Source organism: Polistes canadensis, unplaced genomic scaffold, assembly GCF_001313835.1.
Source record: "Polistes canadensis isolate GaletaPanama2010 unplaced genomic scaffold, ASM131383v1 scaffold_17, whole genome shotgun sequence".
Lineage (NCBI taxonomy): Eukaryota > Metazoa > Arthropoda > Insecta > Hymenoptera > Vespidae > Polistes > Polistes canadensis.
The window spans coordinates 1,293,694-1,317,073 of NW_014569564.1; the positions used below are offsets into that span (position 1 = coordinate 1,293,694).

Below are 23,380 nucleotides of genomic sequence, written 5' to 3' on the forward strand. Positions count from 1 at the left end.
AATTCAAACTCGTCATAACAATTTTGATCACCACTTTGTACTTACTTTTCATTCCATTTCAACCAGAGAAAAGAAAGAGAGAAAGAGTGAGAACTACTTTTCTTTGATTTTTATTCCAATCTCTCAAGAAGATGGCGAAAGAGAAAAATATCACGCTTCTGCCGTTAGCACTGTGGACGAACAAGAGTGGTGGGTTATTATATTGCCCTTAAATTATGCCGTCATAAAAACACGATGAGGGTGCCGTGACCGAAGGTATCTCAGCAAATGGAACGAAAAGTCATAAAGGGAACAAAAAATAATATTCCACGGATGGCTAGTAACAACAAAAAAATCACTAAACTCTTCGCTGCGTTTGAACATTATTTTTAACAAATTTTCATTGAAATTATTATCACTTTATAAGATATTAATCTTGATGACATCGATATTTTTGTTAATAGAAATTTGTACAAATTCTTCTCAAAAAATCATTAGAATCCAACAACACTCTCCTCTTTTTGCGAATCATCTCAGATTTATATTACTAGAAGATAAGAGTCGAATAGGTGTATGGTTTAACTTTATTTTCAAATCTCTCTCTCTCTCTCTCTCTCTCTTTCTCTCTTATTGTTAGTATCGTTATTTTCGTTGTCTCTTCTTCATACCCATTTCGTAGCTTCGAAATAAAACAAATTCTCATTTCCTGAGTTTCTCGAGTAACTCGAGGAAAAGTCTTCAAGAAGAAACGAACTTCATTTCGCACGGAATGAAGTCATCTACCTCTGATGGCTATGTAAGAGTGTGAGAAAGAATGAGAGAGAGAGAACAAGACGAAGATAGAAAAAGATTCGCGGTTTAGAAAGAAGATAAACGTAGGAACGAACGACCTCAGGACGGAAGTGGAATTTCTTCTTTTTCTTCTTCTTCTTCTTCTCCTCCCCGCCGTATATTGTTTGTTTTATTTTATTTTATTTTTTTTTTCTACGTCTCCTCATCGTTTTCTTTTTTTCTTCAGTGTGTGTTGAGGAGAAACGAAAGACTTGAAACATTCCGCGGGTGAGTCTCTCACGAGACAAACCGTGCTACCTTCCTATCTCTCTCTCTCTCTCTCTCTCTCTCTCTCTCTCTCTCTCTCTCTCTCTCTCGCTCGGTTGAAACACTCACCACAAGTTTCTTTTCCTTGCTTCTTTCTACTTTCCATCCCCACGCCCCTCTTGCTCGTTTCCTCTCGTCTTACAGAGAATAGGCCTCGTGGGCAATTATCATCACAGAATACCACCGGTTACCGCTAGGAACAACAACGACTCTCCCATGGAACACCTGGAATATCCACGATCCTTAACGATCCTTTTGCTAGCTTCCTTACGAGCTACCGCTAAGTGATACACCCTTTTCTTTTCGACTTTTCCAAGAAATCCGCGAAACCATCTTCTCTCTTTCTTCTTGGGTGGTCGTCTTCCCCCCCCCCATCCTCCCTCATCCGAAAATATCTCTTATTAAAGAAACCTGAATTTCAACTACCGAACTTAGAATGTTCATTCTTTTGACATTTCTCTGCAACAAATTTCTGTCATTTCGACGAGAAGCATTTTTTTTTTTTTATTTTGAAACTGACTCCACCTATAAATCCTATAAATAGTGAATAAAAGTAAATAACAAATATATCGTTTTTTAAAAACTTCGGAGTTAAATAAAATGAAATAAGTAAAAAGAATGGAACACGAAATGACGACGACGATTATGGCGAATAGAAGTATGATTAAAAGAAAAAAAAAAAAATATATATATATATATATATATATAATATATATATAATAAATAAAAAAATAAAAATACGAGAAATGAAAGATAAAAAAGATAGTAGACAAGAAGGCGGTCGCGGCAAGGTCGTAATCGTTTCCAAGATTTCCTTGACTAGTTTTTCGTTCAAAAGAGAGAAAAGACTATTGCAACCCTCCCCTCTTCCTCCTCTTCCTCCTCCTCCTCCTCCTCTCCCTTCCTCTTTTTCTCTCTTTGTTTGTTTCTTTCTTATTATATTTTATCCCCTTCCTTCTCTCCTTCCCTGTTTTCTCGATCAAGAGCATACCACTTGAACGTTTATTTCTGCCCTGTCCAGATGATGAAGCACGGTTGGGACAATTACGTGAGGTACGCCTGGGGGAAAAACGAGCTAAGGCCGATCACGAAGAAGGGCCACAGCGCCAGTATCTTCGGCACGTCCACGATGGGTGCGACCATAGTCGATGGTCTGGATACCCTTTACATCATGGGTTTGCACGATGAGTTCAAGCAAGGCAGGGATTGGATTGCCGAGAACCTGGATTTCGATATTGTGAGTACCATTTTTGCTACCTACTTATGTTACTTTTCTTTCCTTTTATTTTATTTTTTTTTTTGTTTTATTTTATTTTCTCTCTTTTCCTTATTTTTCTCTGGTCAAGTTGAAGCGAATTTCATCCAGGTAGCTTTCGAAAAGATTGCCTTCGAAAATGGATTCTTTTCATGTTGCACACTAGCACGATATGTTTTAAACTGCTTTCGACGGCACCTTTTCTCTCAAGGAAAACGATCTCGCGACATGAAAGCTCGTGATATAATATACGTTGTTTCGTTTTTATCAAATGTAAAAACATTATTTTCGAAAATTATTTTTTATCTTTCTAAACAATTTTTATATTCTAATATAGACAATGAGATTAAAATCATATAATTGATTATATTGGTCGTTTTTATTAACAGTAATATTATCGATCACTATTTTTTTTATTACGTGTTTGAAAAATCTGAAATTAGGTAATACCATAGTTATCAAAATTAGATTCACCTCCAGTTCATATTAATATATACATAATTATAATTTCTAAGTGAATGCATAATCCAAATAATTTGTTATCATTCCTAATAATAGTTTAGACAATATTTAAGAAAAAAATAAATACGTCAATCACGATTTCTTTTTATTTTTTATACATATTTTTAGAAAAATATACAATTTGCATTTTTTTGAGTTTTTTTATATATATAAAAATATAGAATTAGATATCATGTTTAAAAAGAAAATTAATTTCACCACAGTTCATATTATAATGTATCAAATTATAATCTCCTAAGTAAACATATCGTATTGAAATATTTTCTAACATTCGTAATGATACATACCTTCGACAAAATTTGAAGAAAAAAGTAATTACAGGATTGATATATTGATTCGTTTTAGATAGTTTAGAAAAAAATTAAAGAAAGAATCGATTAACATTAATTTTAAGCGGTTAGAGAGAGACATGGAACATGTATACCCACACACTGGAATAATATTTACAAAATTTACATATATATCTATATATACAACATATGACCGTGTATGTGCATGCTTCGAAGGAAGCCAAAAGCAATTTCGTCTCGTGTCAACTTTTCGTAGAGTTTGGCGTCGTACCTTCGATACATAGCGCGTCGAATCCAACCTTTGCAAATCCCGATGGAACGAACATACGTATGGTGTACACGGTAGGTAAGAACGAAAAGACTTCTTCTTTTTCTTCTTTTTTATTTTTTCTTCTACGTAGGCCGATGCGAAAAGGCCGTGTAGAAAAAGGATAAAAGGAAAAAAGGTGTCGAAGGAAACCATTTCGCACATTTTGCGCCGTAAAGAAGCACGGAAATGTGTTTGCTCAAAAGTTGCGACTTCGAGGGCAAACCTTTTCGATTTTCTCACAGCATGAACCAACTACTAGATTTGATATAAGAAAAAAGTGAGAGAGAGTGAGAAAGTGACATCATTTTTACCGAACAGCATGATCGAAACAAGCTTTCGATAAATTTCGATATCATATTTTTCTTCGAAAATATTATTTTCTTACTTTTGTGTAACATTTTATTGTTCAATTTATTTAATATCGCGATGTTAATCAATAATAATTTTATTTTTACACAATATTTCTACAGTATTTTACACTTTAATTTAAATTGTAAAATATTTTCTAAACTATAAAGAAAATGAATTTTGATGAATATGAACGAAAAAAATTATTGGCCTATCCTATGCAACGTAGATAATATCTTATAATATAGATAACCGTGGGAATATCGGTTAATATAGATTAACAATCAGCGTAACCTTGAAGGGGAAAAAACGTAGCGAAACTGTCGAGTAGGATAAAAAGTAGGTCGAGAATTTCGAGAACGCAAACCTGATTTCTACGTTCTTTTTTCGTATTTTAAAAATCGTTTTCTCTCTTGGCGTTCCACTTTTTGGATCGTGTTATAAATAAAATCCGTATTCATCTATTTATCGAAATAAAAAAAGTGAGAGATAGAGAGAGAGAGAGAGAAGAGTATTCAAAAGCAAAGTCATTTAGTCGATCAATAAAATGATCATCCAATATTATTTTCTATTCTATACGATTATAAGTTTTAAATTATTCCCTCTCTAACAATCAGCAGAACGGTGCTCGATTAATAAATAAAAGAACAATGAAAACTACACAGTTAAGAAAATTACGTATGAATAACATATGAATTACATTAATTATATAAACCGATTAAACAAAAAGAGAGAAAAAAAAACCAAAAACGGGGAGAAAAAATGAAAAAAAAAATAATGTAACTCTGATTAAGAGATATTATATTATGGATTGATCAATATGTAAATCAATGTCTGCGTTTATTTCTCTAGGAGGAATCTAAACTGCGAATAAACTTTAGCTATGGCATTTTCCTTGCTGGCAGTTCCATAAGTAGCAGACTGGAAACTTAGCTTGGTTTATCCGAACTTAGGTAACAGGGTGGCATACAGAGTTGGTGTGTTCGACGGTGTTGAAAGTTTTGGTAGGGAGTAGAAGTATGAGAAGGATGGAAGAGGCGAAGGGAGGGGGGGGGGGTTTGAGAGTGCAACGAAAGCTCGAGTCCTAACACCTCAGTTGAGTTTTCTGTCTCTCTCTCTATCTCTCTCGTTTTCTCTTTCTCACTCTTACGTGGTATTAAGGCGAATTTCTAAGTGGATAACTTGCCGTATTAGCCAACCGTGTGGCACCTTTCCTCACGTTAACCGGCCTGTCACACCTGCCAGAATCTCTGCCCACCGTTCTGTTCGTTTTAGTTTGCCCACGAATACGATTCTCTCTTACTCTCTTTACTCTTCGCCTATCCTACAAACTTTGCAAACACGATTTTCGAATTTAACACCCAACCAACTGCTGAACGTTTTGTTATTAGACTCTACGTTAACGGGATTATAAAGGTCTCAGAAATGTTTCGAGAAAATCGTACGTATTAATTTATCTCGTTTATAATATTTACACTTTTCTTTATTCATTTTTATTTCCGTGTTCTTTCGTTTATATATATACTTTTATTATGTTTTCTTATTATATCGAATTATAGGAATGATATATAAAATTCATATCTTAAAAAACAAACAAAAAATACTCTATCGAGTTAATATTCCTTCGTTCTTTTTCTTTTCTTTTTTTCATAATAGGTGCCAGTGATGTTTTAATTATGAATTGAATGCTTTTAGTTTCGTTTTTTATATTTTTCATTAATTTCTTGAACTATATTAACGTTAATATTTCCTTCAGCGTTTTTCAAACGTTAAGAGAGGCCAAGGACTCTCGCACAAAGGAACGCAATTCTGGTTGAAATATACGTCCAAGTTATTGCAGGAAGGATCACTCGCGATTAATCGCCTAGAAAGATTAGAAAGTTCCGGTAAAAGTATTTTTTATGATGTTGGAAAAATACCGGAGAGCTATAAGGCCGGCATTTTTTCCCTACGTTCAAGCTAAATTCGCCTTTCATTGTCGGCAATAGCAACTTGAAAAGGTAACAAAAAAATTACGTCAGCGAAATTCCATTGGTTTTTTTCTCTTCAGACCCCACCTCTCAATCCCACCTCTTCCCTTCCCCCTTCCCCCCATTCAAAGCAAAACCACGAAATTTTTATCGGTAACAACATTTTTCTTCTTCCTCCTCTTTTCTATTATATTTCGAACGTATAAAAATAATTTTTCATTTCATTCCTTTTTTTTTTATTTTTTATTTTTGTTCTATTAAAATTTCGAGCAATCGAGAACACAATTTTTTTTGTTTATCACACATAACCGTCAGTATTATAATTTATAAAGTAAAAAAGTTGCCATGATTTCGTTACCAACAAGGCGAGAATCAAAAGTATTTTCTGTTCGAGTTTCTATAAACGCGTTCCCGATTCCAAAGGCCGATAACTTCGCCGCAAGGGGATTCAACTGCTAAGAAAGTTAAACGAGAAAGGACGGACCCATCATGTTATACAAAAATGAAATTTAAAAAAAGAAAAAAGAAAGAAAAACAAAGAAACAAGAAAGAAAAAACAAACAAACATCAAAATTAACAAAACTGAACGCGTTAGAACAAAAATCATAATCGTCTTATTGGAATGAGCACAATAACGGATTGCAAAAATATTAAAAATAATATTTTTCTTGTTGTTTTGTAAATCGAGGAAATTTACGATACGCTTTGGAAGTAATTTTCTTAAAACACTTTTTTAAATTAGGCAAAAGCTCGAAAATTTTCTAAAAGAAAAATCGACGAAATGATTTCACTTTATCTCTCTTCTCCCTTGTGAATACCATTGACCGTGGTGATGCACATGAATAAATAAAACAAAATAAAATAAAGTAAAAAAAAAAAAAAAATAAAAAAAGGAACATACTGCAAGTTCTCAGAAAGAAGAATTGATCGAGCCAGTGTATTTCGTAGTAGCAGCACTTATTTGAAAAAAGGTGAACCAAGAAGGAACGTCTCAGACGCATTTATAATACTCCCGTGCATTTAAGGTTCTACTCCTCCTTATATGCGTTTTGTAAAACGTGCACGTCCAGACACCCAGAATATTTCTTTTTATTTATTTTTTTTTTTTTCGTTTTTTTTTTTTTTTGTTATTTTTCATTACTTTTTTTTGCTTTTTAACATTCATTATTTTTTTTTTTTCTTTCTGTAGCTCGAACGCGAGATACCTATACTGTTTCGCACAAGTATCAAAACAGTTACTGTATTTTAGAAAAAAATGATTAATAAAATTTTATATTTAATTATTATCATATTAAGTGTACCTTATTAAGTATATAGTCTTTATTACTTTTCCTTTAACAAATTTGAGGGGTCTGTTTGCTATTATCAAATTGTACAAATTTAAACAAAAAAATACTAATTATTGGGTCGTTCGGAATATAATCTTCACGTTTTTCGTAAATAGATTTCATTAGCCGCGTTTAACGATACTTAATCATACTTTAAACCTGAAAATCATTTTACATTAAGACAAAGGACATTTCAGACGCGATTCAGAATCTTCTTTTGTTTCGAACTATTAAGTAGGTTCTTTTGCCATTCTATAGAAAATGGAAAGTCGAAAGCATTTTTGTCGTATTTTTTATTGGCCGAACCTAAACAATATATAGTTTAGTGTATAGATACAATAGAATAGAATATTATTACTGTAATGCAATATATAATAAATTGAAATTTTACATTATTCATATAATGCATATAATTATTATAATATATTTAATGCCAACATAAACAAATATTTTGTATATTTTAAGTATCATTTTTAAATTATGCGATTCTTCTCTCGAAAAAGATGTCCACTTATAATTCTGGTCTTTTTACTTCTCCTGCGAGTCACTTTGGAATTAGCAAATTAATTATGCTCTTTCGTTCCCACCGTCATTCTTTATTTCCTTACGATACCATATAGTATCTCTCCCTAGTTCATTCCTAATTTTATATTTCTTTTCGACGAACATAAAAATGTAAAACGGAAGTTATTTCATTTTTTTTCTTCGAATATTCTTTTGCATATTACTCACTGAAATAATGTTCGTCGTTCAAATGTCCCTTCCTCCATATTATTTTTTTAAATCATGTAAAACCGATCATCCATCATCGAGAAATATCAAACAAGAAAAACTCAAACATACTTTTATTTCTCGATTATTATTCATTTCGAATTTTTTGTAACGAACAAAGTGAAGAAGAAGAAGAAGAAACTTAGGGAAAGTATGAAAAAGCATCATGGCGAGCTTTTGCGAGCTCTTGCGTTTTGAAAAGCGACGGATCAACCTATGTACCTGAAATTTCGAGATAGTGCAAGGAAAAAAGAGAAGAAAAAAAAATCCTTCGGGAAAAGCGAACGATAAATATATACGCGTGTAGGTATTCTCTTTGAAAATAAAACAAATGAAAAAAAAAAGAAAAAAGAAATAAGTGAGGAAGGAAAGCCTTCAATAACGAAGGAGAAGTTATTAAAGTAAATGAAAGTTTAAATTGGCAGCGATGGAATTGCGAAAACGAAAATGGAAAAAAATCGAAAGGGGTACTCTTTGAAGACTGAAAAAAATATTGGGAAACTATCGTCGATTTAATCATCATAATTCAACCTGCTAAAAGTGATTTATTTTCTTAATTTATTTTACGCTTTTTTTTTTTTATCCTCTTTTCACTCAATTATTTTCACCTATTAACTAACGATGTTACTAACGATCAGACAAAAAGAAATAACAAAAAATAATCCCTAAAATTTATAATAGTAATAGTGATAATAATAATAATGAACCAACTGCGGATTTGTGGAATAAGAATAAACCGCATTCGTCTCTACTTGTCGTAAAAGGCGACTTAAAAGGAAAATCCCATGTGAAAGTAGAAAAACAAAATAATAAAAATAACAGTAATTAATAAAAATAATAAATAGACACAGACAAAAATATATCCATACCGTGTTGTTAACTTGTTTAAAACTCTGTATAAATATTATTGAAAATAATTTCAACAAGAAAGCTGAAAAAAATTCGAAAAAATAATAATATACTAGTAATCATAAAAACGAGAATAATAATAATAATAATTAAAAAGAAATCCATTTTATCTTTTTCATTGATTTTAGGTGAAAGAAGTATTGGAAAATATTAAAACAAGCATTTGTATCGTTGTTTGTCTTATAACGATGTGACCCATAATGTATTTATTATTTTCGTTTTATTTAGTAAATCAGTTTCTCTCCGGTCGTTACAGAATGAACGTCAAAGCCAAACGATAAACTCTAGCTTCAGTTTTGTTCCTTTTCAACTTGCTTTGTATTAATAGAGAAAGAGAGAGGAAGAGAGAAAATATATATAATATCTAATTACAACACCTTAATTAATTTAATTAGTAACAACAAAAAAGTATCTTTTGCTAATTAGTATAACGATTTTATATGAAAAAATATTTTTAAGAATATTCCTTTTGCATTTGTTGAGATTACAAGTGTTTCTAAAACAATATAAATCATAGGAAAAATATAATATATATAATTTTGATGAAAAAAAGAAATATTTTAAAATTATTTGACAAAAACGTGTTCGAAATAACATTGTTTTTATCTTATTATTCCGATTAATTAAACTATCGATAAGACTCAACGGTGCTAAAAAATATATATATATATTTTCTAATCATTTGATAAAAAGGTTGTTTAGAAGATTAATCGGTTTGATTCAATTAAAACTTATCTCGAATACGTCGAAAAAGAAATGACTTATATAATGATAAAGAACTCGATCAAGATCGTGAACGTAATCGATCGTATATCAAAAGGATCGATGTTTCGCCCTGGTTCGTGATTGGTAGTGATTGTGTTGTATATATTGGAAGCTGGGTAGGTAGATCGCGTGTTAAAAGGAGGAGACTAGAATAAAGGAAGGAAGGAAGGAAGGAAGGAAGGAAATGGGACGAGAATAGGAGATCTACGAAGCAATCGGTTATGCCACTCCTGAGCCTCGCTTAACAGATACCACGATAGCAATTCAGTTCGAAAGGGAACATATATCACCATCTCACTGATCTCCATGCCGAACTTGAGACGCATGAACGCAGAAATACGAGCATAGTCTATCTACATGAAGTTCCATTTACAAAGATATACATTCAAATATTTTAGTTTATTTCAGATGTTAAATTAATGTAAACATTTGTTAATTAAATAATCAAAAATTGCTTATTATTGGATATCAAAGTTCTATTAATTACAATTAGAAATCCTTTTTATATTATTCTACAAAGAAAAAATATTTATTTTATTTCTAACTATATTCTAGAGTTTTCTCAATGTTGCAATAATTTACATGCAAAACTTGAGACGCGTATATAGACGCAGATAATATTTAATTTTATTTTATATATTGTTATAGATATTAAATTAATTAGAAAATTAGTTATTTAAATAATCGAAAATTGCTTAAGTGAAAATATCAAAACTGTTTTAATTATAGCTAGAAATATTTTTTATATTGTTTATAGAAAAACATTTATATTTCTAGTTACGCATGTAGTTTTCTAAATATGTATTTTCATAACCTGAATAAGCTTGTAACATCATTTCACTTATTCCCATGTCAAACTTGAGACGCGTGAACGCAGAAATACGAGCACAATCTATCTACATGGTGTTCCATTTCCAAAGAGATATGTCGAAATATTTTATTTCATTCTAGATATTAATTTAATTAGATTGTTGGTTAATTAAATTATTTGAGATTGCTTAAGATATTAAATTCATTAGAAAGTTGTTTTATCGAATATAATGCTTATAAATTGTTCCAATAAAACAACAAAAAATGTATTTTTAACTATAAATGTAATTTCCGTGACATGGATAAGCTTGTAGCATCATTTTATTTATTCCCACGCAACAAACTTGAGACGTGTGAAACCAGGAATACGAATATAGTTTTTTTATAAGGTGTTCTATTTAAAAAAAAAAAAATTATTGTATATATATATATTTTATTTCAAATAATTTTCTTTTAAATAATTAATTATTTCAAACAACTTTGAAGTAAATTCTAATCAAATAGAGGTGACGCAAATATAACCAATTATTCTTTATTTCTTCATTAATTTCATTAAGCAAGATTCATTGAGTTAGTTCACCCGTATCTTAACTTAGGAAACTATCGATCCTATATCAAATGTTTGTGTGTTTAGTAGGATACTAATATAGGAATGTAAACTCGTAATGATTTCACGTTGAAATTGATACATCTGGTATACTAATTTGATATTTAGTTTAGTTTTACGAAACATTCCATCGATGAATATTTACTAAAATAATAACACTATATTAACCACTAATTGCGCCAAACGTTATGAATTGCAATATATATGTATTGAATATATCATCAATTAATCTAAATTATTTATATAAGTATAAATCAAATGTACGCGCGCGCGTACTATTATAATAAAAGTTCCTTACCTATTCATGTTTATATTTAGAAAGAACAAATAATATAGCAATAATTTGAATTTACGGAATGTCGATAAAAAAAATGAAATTGTAACAATAAATTAAGGTAATCAATTGACATAATCATTGATTATATTTTATCTGAAATCGTTAAGCGTGTTTACCTATTAAATTTCGTTTCTCTTGTCTGAGAATTTGAACGTTTCTGCATTAATATCGTTAAACTGAAATCCGTGAATCAACATATTCTACATATATCGACTGGTAGCTTATAAAGGAGACCCTTTGATACCAATACAAACGTTCGTTTGCCGAATTCTATCGAATCTCAGCAGTACTCTAGAGGTCTTTGCCTTGTGCGAAATATCATTCGAGATCAATAACAACGTTTTACCTTGCATGACAATTTGAATTAGTGTGTTATTACTACTGATCTCTTCGACATAAACGTTTCTACGTTTTCTTTCCTACAAAGGAAAGAGAATTTCTACTAAACTGACTGCTTCTCTATTTACACAGAAAATTTATAATTATTAGTTTAGATATTGTATACTAATTTCTTCCTTTTTATTATCAAAAAGCTATTTTCGCGTTTATCATTTTGATTTTTCACGTCTTTTTCATTTGTCAATATTTTATGTGTTATTCGTATAGAATATATATTTTAATTACTATAGGCATTTGTAATCGTCCTCATCTTCGAGGCTTTTTTTCTCATACCACGAAATGTTTCGAATTAATATTGAATTTTATCATTGAGTTAATTGTTCATCGATTAAAAACATGGTTTAGATTTTAAACAATTTCTGTTATTTTACGTAACAATTAATAATGTATACAATATAAAATCACGTGAATTCATTATTTTCCACGACTACTTTGCAAGCTCAAATTCGACAATGGCAAACAATAAAAATAATAATATAACTCAAAATCACATTAATACCAATTTAATTGTTTACAATGTTTTATTACACAAGCATGATTGAATCAAATATAAAGTTACATAAATTACAATTATTTATGCACCAAACAAATAGATTTGAATCTTTCCTATATAACAAACAACATTTAATAATAACAGACCATGATCCAATAGTATATAACGATACTATCGTTTTTGAAAACCGTAACCATGAAGTGTACTTGAAGATTGTTGATAAATCTTATAGAAAAAAAAGAAGATAGTACATAGGGTAAAGACGAGTTCGTGCGGTTGCTCTATGATCAGGGATCTATAGATCGCCATACTCACATACACAAATACACGCACACACACTCAGTTTCTCATTCTTACTTTCTCGATGGGCTGTCTCAAGAAGGGAGAAAGGAGGGGAGGTAAATCGCGATTCAGCACCGACAAGAGGAGAAAGATATCTTCTTTAGAGCGGCTACTTGGTTGGTTGGTTTGGTTGGATGGTTGGTTGGATGGTTGGTTGGATGGTTGGTTGGATGGTTGGTTGGTTGGACGGCATGCCGTGCTACCGAGCACCCGGCCTCTTATCTAAAGTGCGAGTGTAATGTCTCTGTTCCAGAGACACTCCTCCTTACACCCCTTCCCTCTCTTTCTTTCTCTCTCTTTCTTTCTCTCTCTTTCTGTCTGTCTGTCTCTCTCTCTCTCTCTCTCTCTCTCTCTCTCACTCTCTCTCTATTTTTATCTCTAAGAAGACGGGTACCAGATCTTCAAGATATTTATCGCGAATGAAAACTGTGATTAAATAAAACAAAAAAAGAAGAAATTTCTTAGATTTTGTATAACATTAACGTTAGAAATTTATTAACCATAGTAATTGCGTATTCCTATTTTTATGTTAAACAACGAACAATTTATTCCTTTCTTTTTTATTTTATTGTAATATTAATTTGATTAAATTTATACAAGATACGTTAATTAAAATTGAACAAAGAGTGGTGTTAAACGATATAATTAAAATGTCTAAAATTGATTAGAAATAATAATTCTTGTGTTGTATAGATTTTTAAGTTAATACACAAATGTTTGAAATATTTAAACAATAAGGTCCCGCATCTTATTGCATGAAAAATATCGCGATAACCTTTTAGTTCATACCGCACGTTCTTCAGAACAAGCTACGACGTAGTATTGTAGTCTCACATCTTTTACGCAGCGGGTGGAAACCACAGACAGATATTTCCTGGACATCAAAGATATTTTACGAACACTGTCTCACTTCCTTCCTTTCTTTTGATCTCTCTTTCATCTCTAATAATAAGTGATTAATTATAATAAAAATAATCCTTTATATTATAATATATAATTTTATACATGTTTAAACAGAAATTCAATAACAATGGTTAGAGAACTTAAAATCTGTAAGTGATTTTATAACAACATTTCATTTGATTTCCATGTAAAACTTGAAACATGATGTTCCGTTTCAAAATTGTAAAAAAGAATAAATCTTAGGTTCGTAAGTTTTAAGACTAGTCTTTTTTTAATATGTTTCTGTGCCAGATTGTAAACAAATTTCCAGCCTCGTAGATTTTTAATTTAACAAATAAATTAACCGAAATAATTTCAAATAAAAGTAGTTACTTTTTTAGAATATTTATAATAAAAACTTTTCTAGCCAATTCCTTATAAAAGTTCAATTATAATATTAATAGTTCCTTTTTCGTGACAAAAGAAATAAACAAAATTTATAAATTACGTATGAGCTCAAAATTACGTAATAACTATCAATTATGCGTTTCTCTCTCTCTCTCTTTCTCTCTCTTCTTTCTTCCTTTAACCTTTATCCTAAATCTCAAGAAACCTTTGAAGATTTTTGATCAACGCCTCGCATCGGGAATGCACTAACGGATGGTACGATCGTAATGATAACGCGTAACACTCTTGTCGAAACTTGTTACAGCCGGAAGTGCTTCCGTGACTATCTCACGATTTTGCAACATTGCTGCTTGTAATCCTTTACAAGTGGGTCGAGAACACGCGAGTGAATTTTCGTTATCGCTATTACCTTGTCTTTCATTTTCTCTCTCCCTTTCTCTCTCTCTCTCTCTCTCTCTCTCTCTCTCTCTCTCTCTCCAATTATCTTTATCCTTATCATTATACTCCAATACAAATGGTCGTGAATTTTTAATCGTCACGTTACGTTTAAATCAAGTTACTTCTAATTCATCTTTTTATATTATTCATTTTTACATTTTTGTTTCTCTTTTCCCTTTTTTTTCCTTTTTTCTTTTTTTTTTTTTTTTATTGGAGTTTAAACTTCTTAAGCGATAAAATTTGATGAAACGACATGAAAAGAGAGGAAGCATAGAGGTAGGAAGAGAGAGAGAGAGAAAGTGAGATAAAATACACAATCGATCGATAGTCTAACGAGATTATAGAAGGTTTTACTAGTAGTGTGGTATGTGTATGTATGAAATACATCGATCGATAGTTATGACGAGATGCGTTTATTTTATGAAAAAATGAATGGAGTTGTGACATATCTTAAAAGTGTTCGATATATTTCAAATGATTGTTAATTAATCGAAGGAAATGTTATATTGTAATTTAAAAGCAAGGAATATTATTTCGATGTATTGTTTTCTTCGAAATCTACCGTTACACTGGCTCATTGTGTTCTCTAAAGGTTCCTGTATTGAATATTGTTTATATATTTTGTTGAGGCTTTTAAATAATAACGATCAAACTAACGAAGTTTAGATGTATTGTGTTTTGGAATATTATAAAAAGAAATGTATGTCGAAATAAATAAAAAAGACGCTGAGCTTTAATGATTAAGTTGCTGAAGAAGTCCCAATAAAGGGACGAAACGTCCAACTCAATTAAATTAAGTTCTACTTCTTTTCATGTCCAAGTTCCCTAGGAAACTTTATCATTGTTTATATAACTTTCCGAAGAATACATACGTATAACGAAAATAATATTCGAAAAGTCATATACACAAAAATCAATAAAAAAATTTTAACTGACTTTCATGGAGGACAATCTGTCAGTTTATTGTTGGATTTCGAAGAGGACGGTACGTCGAACTTATACTCCGTGCTTCAAAATTACAATATACATTTCTTTCAGTTAATTAACAATCATTTAAGATATGTCTTATACTCTAATGTACTCTACTAATATTTAAGATTGTGTTTTAATTAAAATATATTTATTTTAACGTTCCTGACCAATAGTAACTTCGAGTTGAAAATTTTCATTTAATAAATTATTAAATCGTAATTGTGTATAATATTCGAAATATATTAATAGATATATAATTTTTAAACAAATGTAATTTGTATTTTTCTTATTTTAATAGGTATTAAATGATATTCTGATACTAAAAAACATTTTAATAACAGTAAGAATAATAAATGATCAACCAATTGTTAATTATGAAAAAAACCAAGTACTCCCCTTGTTATACCGTTATACGTGTACTATTTTAAGATGCGGGCTTAACTCATTAAATATGTAATCAAGTTATACTAATGTATTTATTTCCAAATATTCTTCAACCTAAACACATTATATGAATAGTTTTCAAGTAAAAATCTAGTTAACATTAAGATGTACGATTTTAAGGAACACTCAATGTATACATGAATCAATTAATTATTTTTCACATGATAATACGAGTTTCACTACTTTCGTGCATGGAGGCCACAGACATCCTTTTCTTTTTTCTTTAATTTTTTTACTTGTACTCTGTTCTTAGAAATGTATGGTAGGTTCGTTCTTATTTTCACTGACCTGAGAGAACGTGTATTTAGTCTTATCGAAAATAATAGCTTGTTTAAATTTTCTCTTTCGAAAGAGAGAGACAGAGAGAGAGAGAGAGAGAGAGAGAGAGAGAGAGAGAGAGAGAGAGAGAAAGAAAGAAAGCAAAAGAAGGAAAACAAAAAAAGAGCATTGCAGTTATCTACACGAGAAGTGACGAGACTGTATAGAGAAATGGTGATGCAAAAGAAAGAAAGAAAGAGAGGAGGAGGAGGAGGAGGAGGAGTGGCACTAGTTTGTGTCGGAGCTTGAAATTTTCGTTGCACGCAGGACGTTTCCGTGACTATCGCATCGTGGCCAGGTTGCGCTTACAAGTGGTTCGAAAACACGCGAGTAGCTTTCGGAATTAGGATTACGTAGATTCTCATGGAAGCTCGTAGAACTAAAGGAAGGAAAAATCGGCAAATTTTTTAACCTATCTTTGTTTGTAGATTTCTATCTTTTGCGAGAAGTAAAAAATCGACAGATTCTTACACCCTATCCTTTTCTAGATTTTTCTTCTAACAGATAACAACAAAAATCACGATATTGAGTATTCTATAATAAAACGACAAATGCATTTTCCAAAAAAAAAAATTAAAAAGAAATATCTGCGTTGGATTTTATTAAAAAATAATTAAACGATAAATCAGCAAATCATTCATCGAGACATATAAATCATTATAAAAATAGTAATGAAAAAATGTTATTCAATATATATATATTGTGTATTTAATTAATTTTATTACATTCATTAAAAAAACGCCAAGTGTTGTTCCGGTACTATACTTAAGGAAATGTTTAGTATACGATAACGTATCGTCTCTTTCTTTCCTTATTTTCTGAAACTCTCTCTCTCTCTCTCTCTCTCTCTAGAACATTCCATCAATCGAGTAGCGTCATTAAAATTCGGAGTGAGGGGAAAAGATTATATATAAGCCCGAGCAGGTACAACCATGAACAGTCTAAACTGAACTTTTGTTGTAGCAACATGATAACTAATAATATTAATAATATTGTACGAGCACGATAATCAACTGGTTCGTGTTAGAAGGTAAAATATGAGTCGATATGCGAGTAGTATTATCAATGTTGACGTTGATTATTACCTATCTTCATTTAATTAAAATATTAATTAAAATTTTATACATATATATATATATATATATTCAAATATATTGTTTGTTTTTTATTTAATTTTTATTTTTAGTTTTATTTATCTACGTGATTATTTGTTTTTCTATTTTGTAATTATTTATTTCTTTATTATTTTTTTTTTTTTTCATATAGAACAACTATCCATAGTTTTTCTCTATTTTTCTTTAGATTCATTTCCAAAGTATAAAGTCAGCATTTATAGTTCTCGTGAAAGCTTTCAATAAAGTCAGCACATATGATGTTTGTCTATGTGTTTACGCGTAACGTCTTTGTGAGAATCCTCGTCTATCTTGAGAAAAGTATTTTCTCTTTTTCTCTCTCGGTCACACTTTTTTTTTCATTTGCACACGTCCATTATTGCACCATCGTTATTGCCTTCATCGTGTAATTTCAAATCTTCTTCCCCTTTCTTTATCTTTACTTTCATTGATTTTCTCTCTTATTTTCCGTTTACTTATTTTTATGAAGGATAAAAGTCTATTAAATTTTTTTCCATGTGAAATACTAAGGTTTTTTCTTTATATAGAGAAATTGCATTTACGAATAATTTAACAAGACTTTTATTCAAATATTCCTACGTTTTTTGTAAGATAAAATTTGTTCATAAATATTGTTGATTTTAAAATAAATACATTTAAATTTATTGAACAATAATATTTCATCGTATTAAAACTAATTGTATTTAAAGAATGGAAATTTACAGATTTACAGTACGAATATAAGAGATTTAGTTTATCCTTTCTTTCCTTGTAACTTGGTTTCTTCTTTCTTCTAGCTTGATATACAAAAAAATAAGAGATAGGATATCGCATTTAACTAACAACATGATGCCAAACCAACACGCCTTATGCTCGCGAAGCACAAAACGAGATTAGAGAAGACAGAAGCAAGTTGATCGTGAGCTAGTAGAAAATAGCGTGACGCGAAAAGTGTTGCACTACACATACTCTCCTTTTCTTATTACATACATATAATCAAGCATACACTATCAGCAAAAAGTTTAGAATCACTACATAAATTCAGAGAAACAATATATTAATAAGAAAAAAATAAATTGTTTTACTTGTGGATTTATTTGTCAACAAAAACTTACGAGTAGTACATTTTACATTTTTTTTTTTTTTTTTTTTTTTTTTTTTCAAAAAATAAGTATTTTTCTTCAAATCTATATCATAGAAGTATATTTGATGTATATATTTGATGTTTAATTGTAAAAGTTATTATAAATTATTTCCAATCCTAGTAGATTTATGCACAAATATTCCAAATAAAAAATATGACTATACTAGGTTATAAGAAGGATTTGTAATATTAATTGTAACTACTTCATATGAAGCACGGTGGTCATAACAATATTTTTTTTAATGGGAATCTATATTTCAAGTCTTAGATAATTTAAAGAGTCTGTTCATCGATATTTTATCGAGTTATATATAATGTAGTATAGTACAGTATTAAGATAACATAGTTTTCTCGAATTAAACAAACATTGTGTCCTAGTTCTTCATTTTTAACGATATTAATTAATCAAATATCTTCTGTTTCCGTTCTCTAACTTTTTAATTTCAATTAAAAATAAATTTTGTGATAATAATTAACAGGTATGAACGTTTCAAATGATGTAATATTTTTGATATAATTAACGCACGTCTCATATCTTTTTGATGTCTTCGAATATTAACAGAAATATCGATCCATTTCATTATTATTTTTTAATTTCTCTATTCTAACGATTGTTAGCAATATCCTATCATCGATATCCACAGATCGTATTTCCTTTCGTTCTGATGAAATCAATATAAACGTGATTCGTGTGCGTCATTTCGTAGATTCATTTATTATAAAAAAAAAAAAAGTAATAATAATAATAATATATTTCGAACAGTAAAAATTGGTAAATTGGAAAAACTTAATAAATAAAAAAATAAAATAAATAAAATATCTCTCTCTCTCAAATTAGGATCGTTAAAGAAATAAAAAGTAAATTAAAACATTATATTGATTTACAAAATACTGCCATATTACAAATATTAATTCATCTAAATAAATATAATATAATTTCGAAGAAAAAAAAAAGAAATAATAATTAACTAACGAAGATATAATAAAGACGAACATTTTGTCCGTTAACAAAGAAATATCCTGACAAAGTAATTAATCATGAATTAATATTATTTATTTTTCGTTTCGTCATGGTGAAAACAAAAATATAAAAAAAGTATATATATATATATATATATATATAATATTCGGCCGTTAAACGCTAATTCGACTAATTCGTCCTACTGGGCGCAAGTTAGAGGGAAATTTTTTGCTTACTCAATTTAACGTCCAAGTGGATCCTTAATTGCCACTTTCGACCGGTGAATGCATTAAGAAGGCCAATTCCTTTTTTCTTTCAAGCTGAGAAGAGAACTCACAGGAGAAAAAGAAAGAAAGAGAGAGAGAGAGAGAGAGAGAGAGAGAGAGAGAGAGAGTGAACCTTTTCGGTGGATTTAAAGCGCGAACATTTGTTATGCGATATTCTCTTCCCTGATATGAATGAGAAAGAAAGAAAGAAATAAAGAGAAAAAGAAAGATGGAGAAAGAAAAGAGTTAAAAATTTCTTCGAAGTGTAAGATCAAGTTCTTCCAAGTTAACGACCTTATAAAGCAACAACGAGCCTCTTAACGTTGTTGAGCTTTCACGCGGCATCACGTTTGTATTTCCATCTTTCTTCGATACAAGCCTCGAGTCTTTTTGGTTACTCATCGTTCCTCTCCTTCTCTCTCTCTCTCTCTCTCTCTCTTTTACTCACTCTTATACTTTGAAACAAAATCAACCGATAAACCTCGCACATTTTATGGACCACTCGCAGAAAACTACTCCCAATAAATAATCCAGACCCCAACACACCGACACTACTACAGGATAACTCGATAGTGACTTTGTGTTACGTATAAGCTGTATCAACATTTTTTTCCATATGATAAAATCTGTTTAACAATAAGTTTCTTTTATCTTCAGTATTTATACCATATATATATATTGTTAAATATGTGAATATATATATATTTATTAGATTTAAAGAATTATATTAAATTTTTTTTCGTTTATATTTAAAGTGTTACATATTATTTGCGTATTGTAATTTGTTATACGATAATTATTACAAAAGTATCGTTATAATAATAAAAAGAAAAAACAATAGTGTCATCGAATTATGGTATATCGAGGTATCTTTATTAATGAAAATTTTAAGGAGAAAATTTGACCGATGATCATTATTCAACGGTGATCAATAATTTCGATAAAGAAGAAAAAAGAAAGAGAAAGGAAATAATAAAAAAAAAAAAAACAGAAAAAAATAAACTTACCGGCTGTTCAATCGACGCTCCTGGAGTTGCTCTCTCGTCATACCAGTCTCAGGTATTAGGATTAACTACAGCCATTACGACAGGTGGAGTTGCCCATATATCGCAATTTTCCTGTCGGATGTGTGCCGGACCGAGATGCGGCAGATTGCATGACGCTATTTATGAGCGAGATACGTATATTCCGTTGCATCGGCACCGTTCGAACGCGTTCGATCGAATCTCCCTCAAAGCCTTTAAAAGAGCAAGCCGATAGTATTATTTCAACAAACAAAAATAAATAACAATATAATAAAAAAACAAACGAATTACCCTGCGTGTTGTTTTACATTATAAAATAAATTTCATTTCTTTTTATATATATATCAACAATTTTCTATAATTTTTTTTTTTTAATATATTAAAAATATATAAAGTATATATAATAACATCACATCGTGAATTAGTTATAGGAGTATTCGTACACGTTTTCAACTGTAAATTTGAGATAATTGATATTTGTTTGTAATGCAAAGCTGTTAAATTCTTATACGAAGTATTACAATATTTTAGGATTATTCATTTTTCAAATTGATATAAATTTTATTGCGGAAAGAACATTTTATTATTGGAAAAATATAATTTTACTTGAAAAATAATAAAATTGGTCTCACAAAAGTATTTTTATCTATGTTGTGAAATATAATAGAAATACAATTATTATCTATATAAGTAATATTTGATTGAGAAGATTAGACATATTTTTTAAGACCAATTTTCTTATCGGTTATGTCAACTTGTATTTCTTTTGCAATCAAATTTATATCAATTTACAACTTTAATAATCCTAAAATATGTTCTCGTGTACACAAATCTTGAAATATCGTATTACAAAAAAATATTGATTATTTTAAATTGACAGCAGAGGTACGAATATTCCTGGAACTTATCATAAATACTTACAATTAGTTTCGAATAATGAAAGTCATATGATCAAGGAAAAAACTTTACTAAAGCTGGATAATGAAGTCAATAACTAATTAGCGGAGAACTAAATAGCTCTGCAATTATGGCGGCCGTTATCAAACGAGGAGATGTCTTTAATGGCACGAAGAGATATAGGAGAATCGAAATTATTTTACCTAATTATGTCTAGCTTGGTAACTTTCGAATTGAAAATATCTTCTCTTTTCTTCATCAAACAATTTTAATGCAATATATGTTTACGTGTTAGATTTATCAAATACAGGAAATAAATATATGTAAGCCTATTATTTTATTTTATTTATTTTTCTCTTTCTCTCTCTCTCTCTCTCTCTCTTTCTCTTTAGGTATATAAATTACATTTTTAATTATATTTGAATAATATTAAAACACGATTAAATAATACCACTTCTAATGAAATTCAAATTTACCAATAGTTGTCAATGTTTAACCCAAAAATGTATATTCCATTCAATCTAAATAATTCGTGTATAACGTTGAACGGTATGGACGAGGTAATTTTGGAAGGAGAACGATTATGCCACGGCTAGAATACATTATAAATGGCCCATTTTGATGATGCTAGAGAGAAAGAGATGGAAATAGAACAAGAGAGAGAGATAGAGATAGAGATAGAGATAGAGATAGAGATAGAGATAGAGATAGATCGTAAAGCAGCTTATTCGCAGGAGGTTCCATTAAACGTCATATTTGATTAAACAAAGCGTTGGCCTCTCGTTTCCCCGAGTAGAAAAGGACAGACTAAACGTTTAAGGTAACTCATTTTCCAACCCCCTTTTTTGTTCTTCAACGTTATTTTATAAACGCTTGAGTGAAACCACTCTTTTAAGAGCTTCTCTTTCTCTTTCTCTTTCTCTTTGTTTCTTTATCTTTCTCTCTTTATCTTTGTATATCTTTGTCTTTCTCGCTTGTTCGTTAAGAGAGTAGAAGGATACTCGAGTTCGAAAAGGACGATCTACGACACGTTGCGGTACTCTCCGAGAGAGAGAGAGTCCAGTGGTTTTGTCCTGCGGTGGCCGTTGTATCCTTTGCGACTAAAAGCACCGGTGTATCCCCGAAATTTCAAGAGTTTATCCTCTCTTGCCTTTGAGAAAGACTAGACGATCGGCTCGCGTGTACTTGCTTGCTCACTGTTTAGGGATGCTTCGAGCCAATTGCACGACGACGTTACGTTACCTTAGAATATATAATCTATATTTAAGTGAGAGAGATAGAGAGAGAAACAAATAGAAATTGAATATTCAAAGGATTCGTTGACTTGTCGTTAGAATTTCATCATCAGTTCACATTGCATCATCTGTTGTTCACTTTCTTATCAAAATGTATCAAATTATACACGAAATATGTATGTTAAATTATACACTAGAATAGAAATAATCGTTAGAATTTCGTCATCATTTCACATTGCATCATTTGTTGTTCTCTGTTTCTTATATATATATATATATATATATAAATAAATTTGCTATATATTTTTATTTATATATATTTAATCAAGAATTTCTTCTCTATTTTCATTTATTCTAAAGAAGCAATAACGTCTGACTGGAATAACAATTATTACAACTTTTATTTTTAATTACTCTGTAATATGTAATATTTCGAATACACGCAAATGCTGACAGGTCCGATTAACATGACTAGAGTTATGTGATCTTAAAGTCATTTACTGAAAAAATACGAAGACATTTTTTGTCTCTAATTTAATATAATAAACTAACATAGTATTAATAATATAGTATAACAAAAAATTGTTATCCCTTTATGCTGAGTATACTCGTCGAATACAGTTAACAGTTTTAAATCATTTCAAATGTAATTTTCATAACAACTACGAAAAAGTTTGTTTCTTTTATCTTTTTCTTTCTCTCTCTCTCTCTCTCTCTCTCTCTCTCTCTCTCTCTCTCTCTCTCT

The 23,380-nt window shown here is 30.1% G+C and overlaps 1 protein-coding gene across 3 annotated transcripts in view; it reads left to right on the top strand.

Annotated features, from left to right (window-relative positions):
- Positions 1-23,380, top strand: part of LOC106793692 (mannosyl-oligosaccharide 1,2-alpha-mannosidase IA) — a 306,271-nt gene that overhangs the window by 272,028 nt on the left and 10,863 nt on the right. For all 3 annotated transcript variants that reach the window (XM_014760834.1, XM_014760835.1, XM_014760836.1), the window contains one exon: positions 2,099-2,314. In XM_014760834.1, the coding sequence (XP_014616320.1) occupies positions 2,099-2,314 (216 nt within the window). The remainder of the gene's footprint in view (positions 1-2,098; positions 2,315-23,380) is intronic.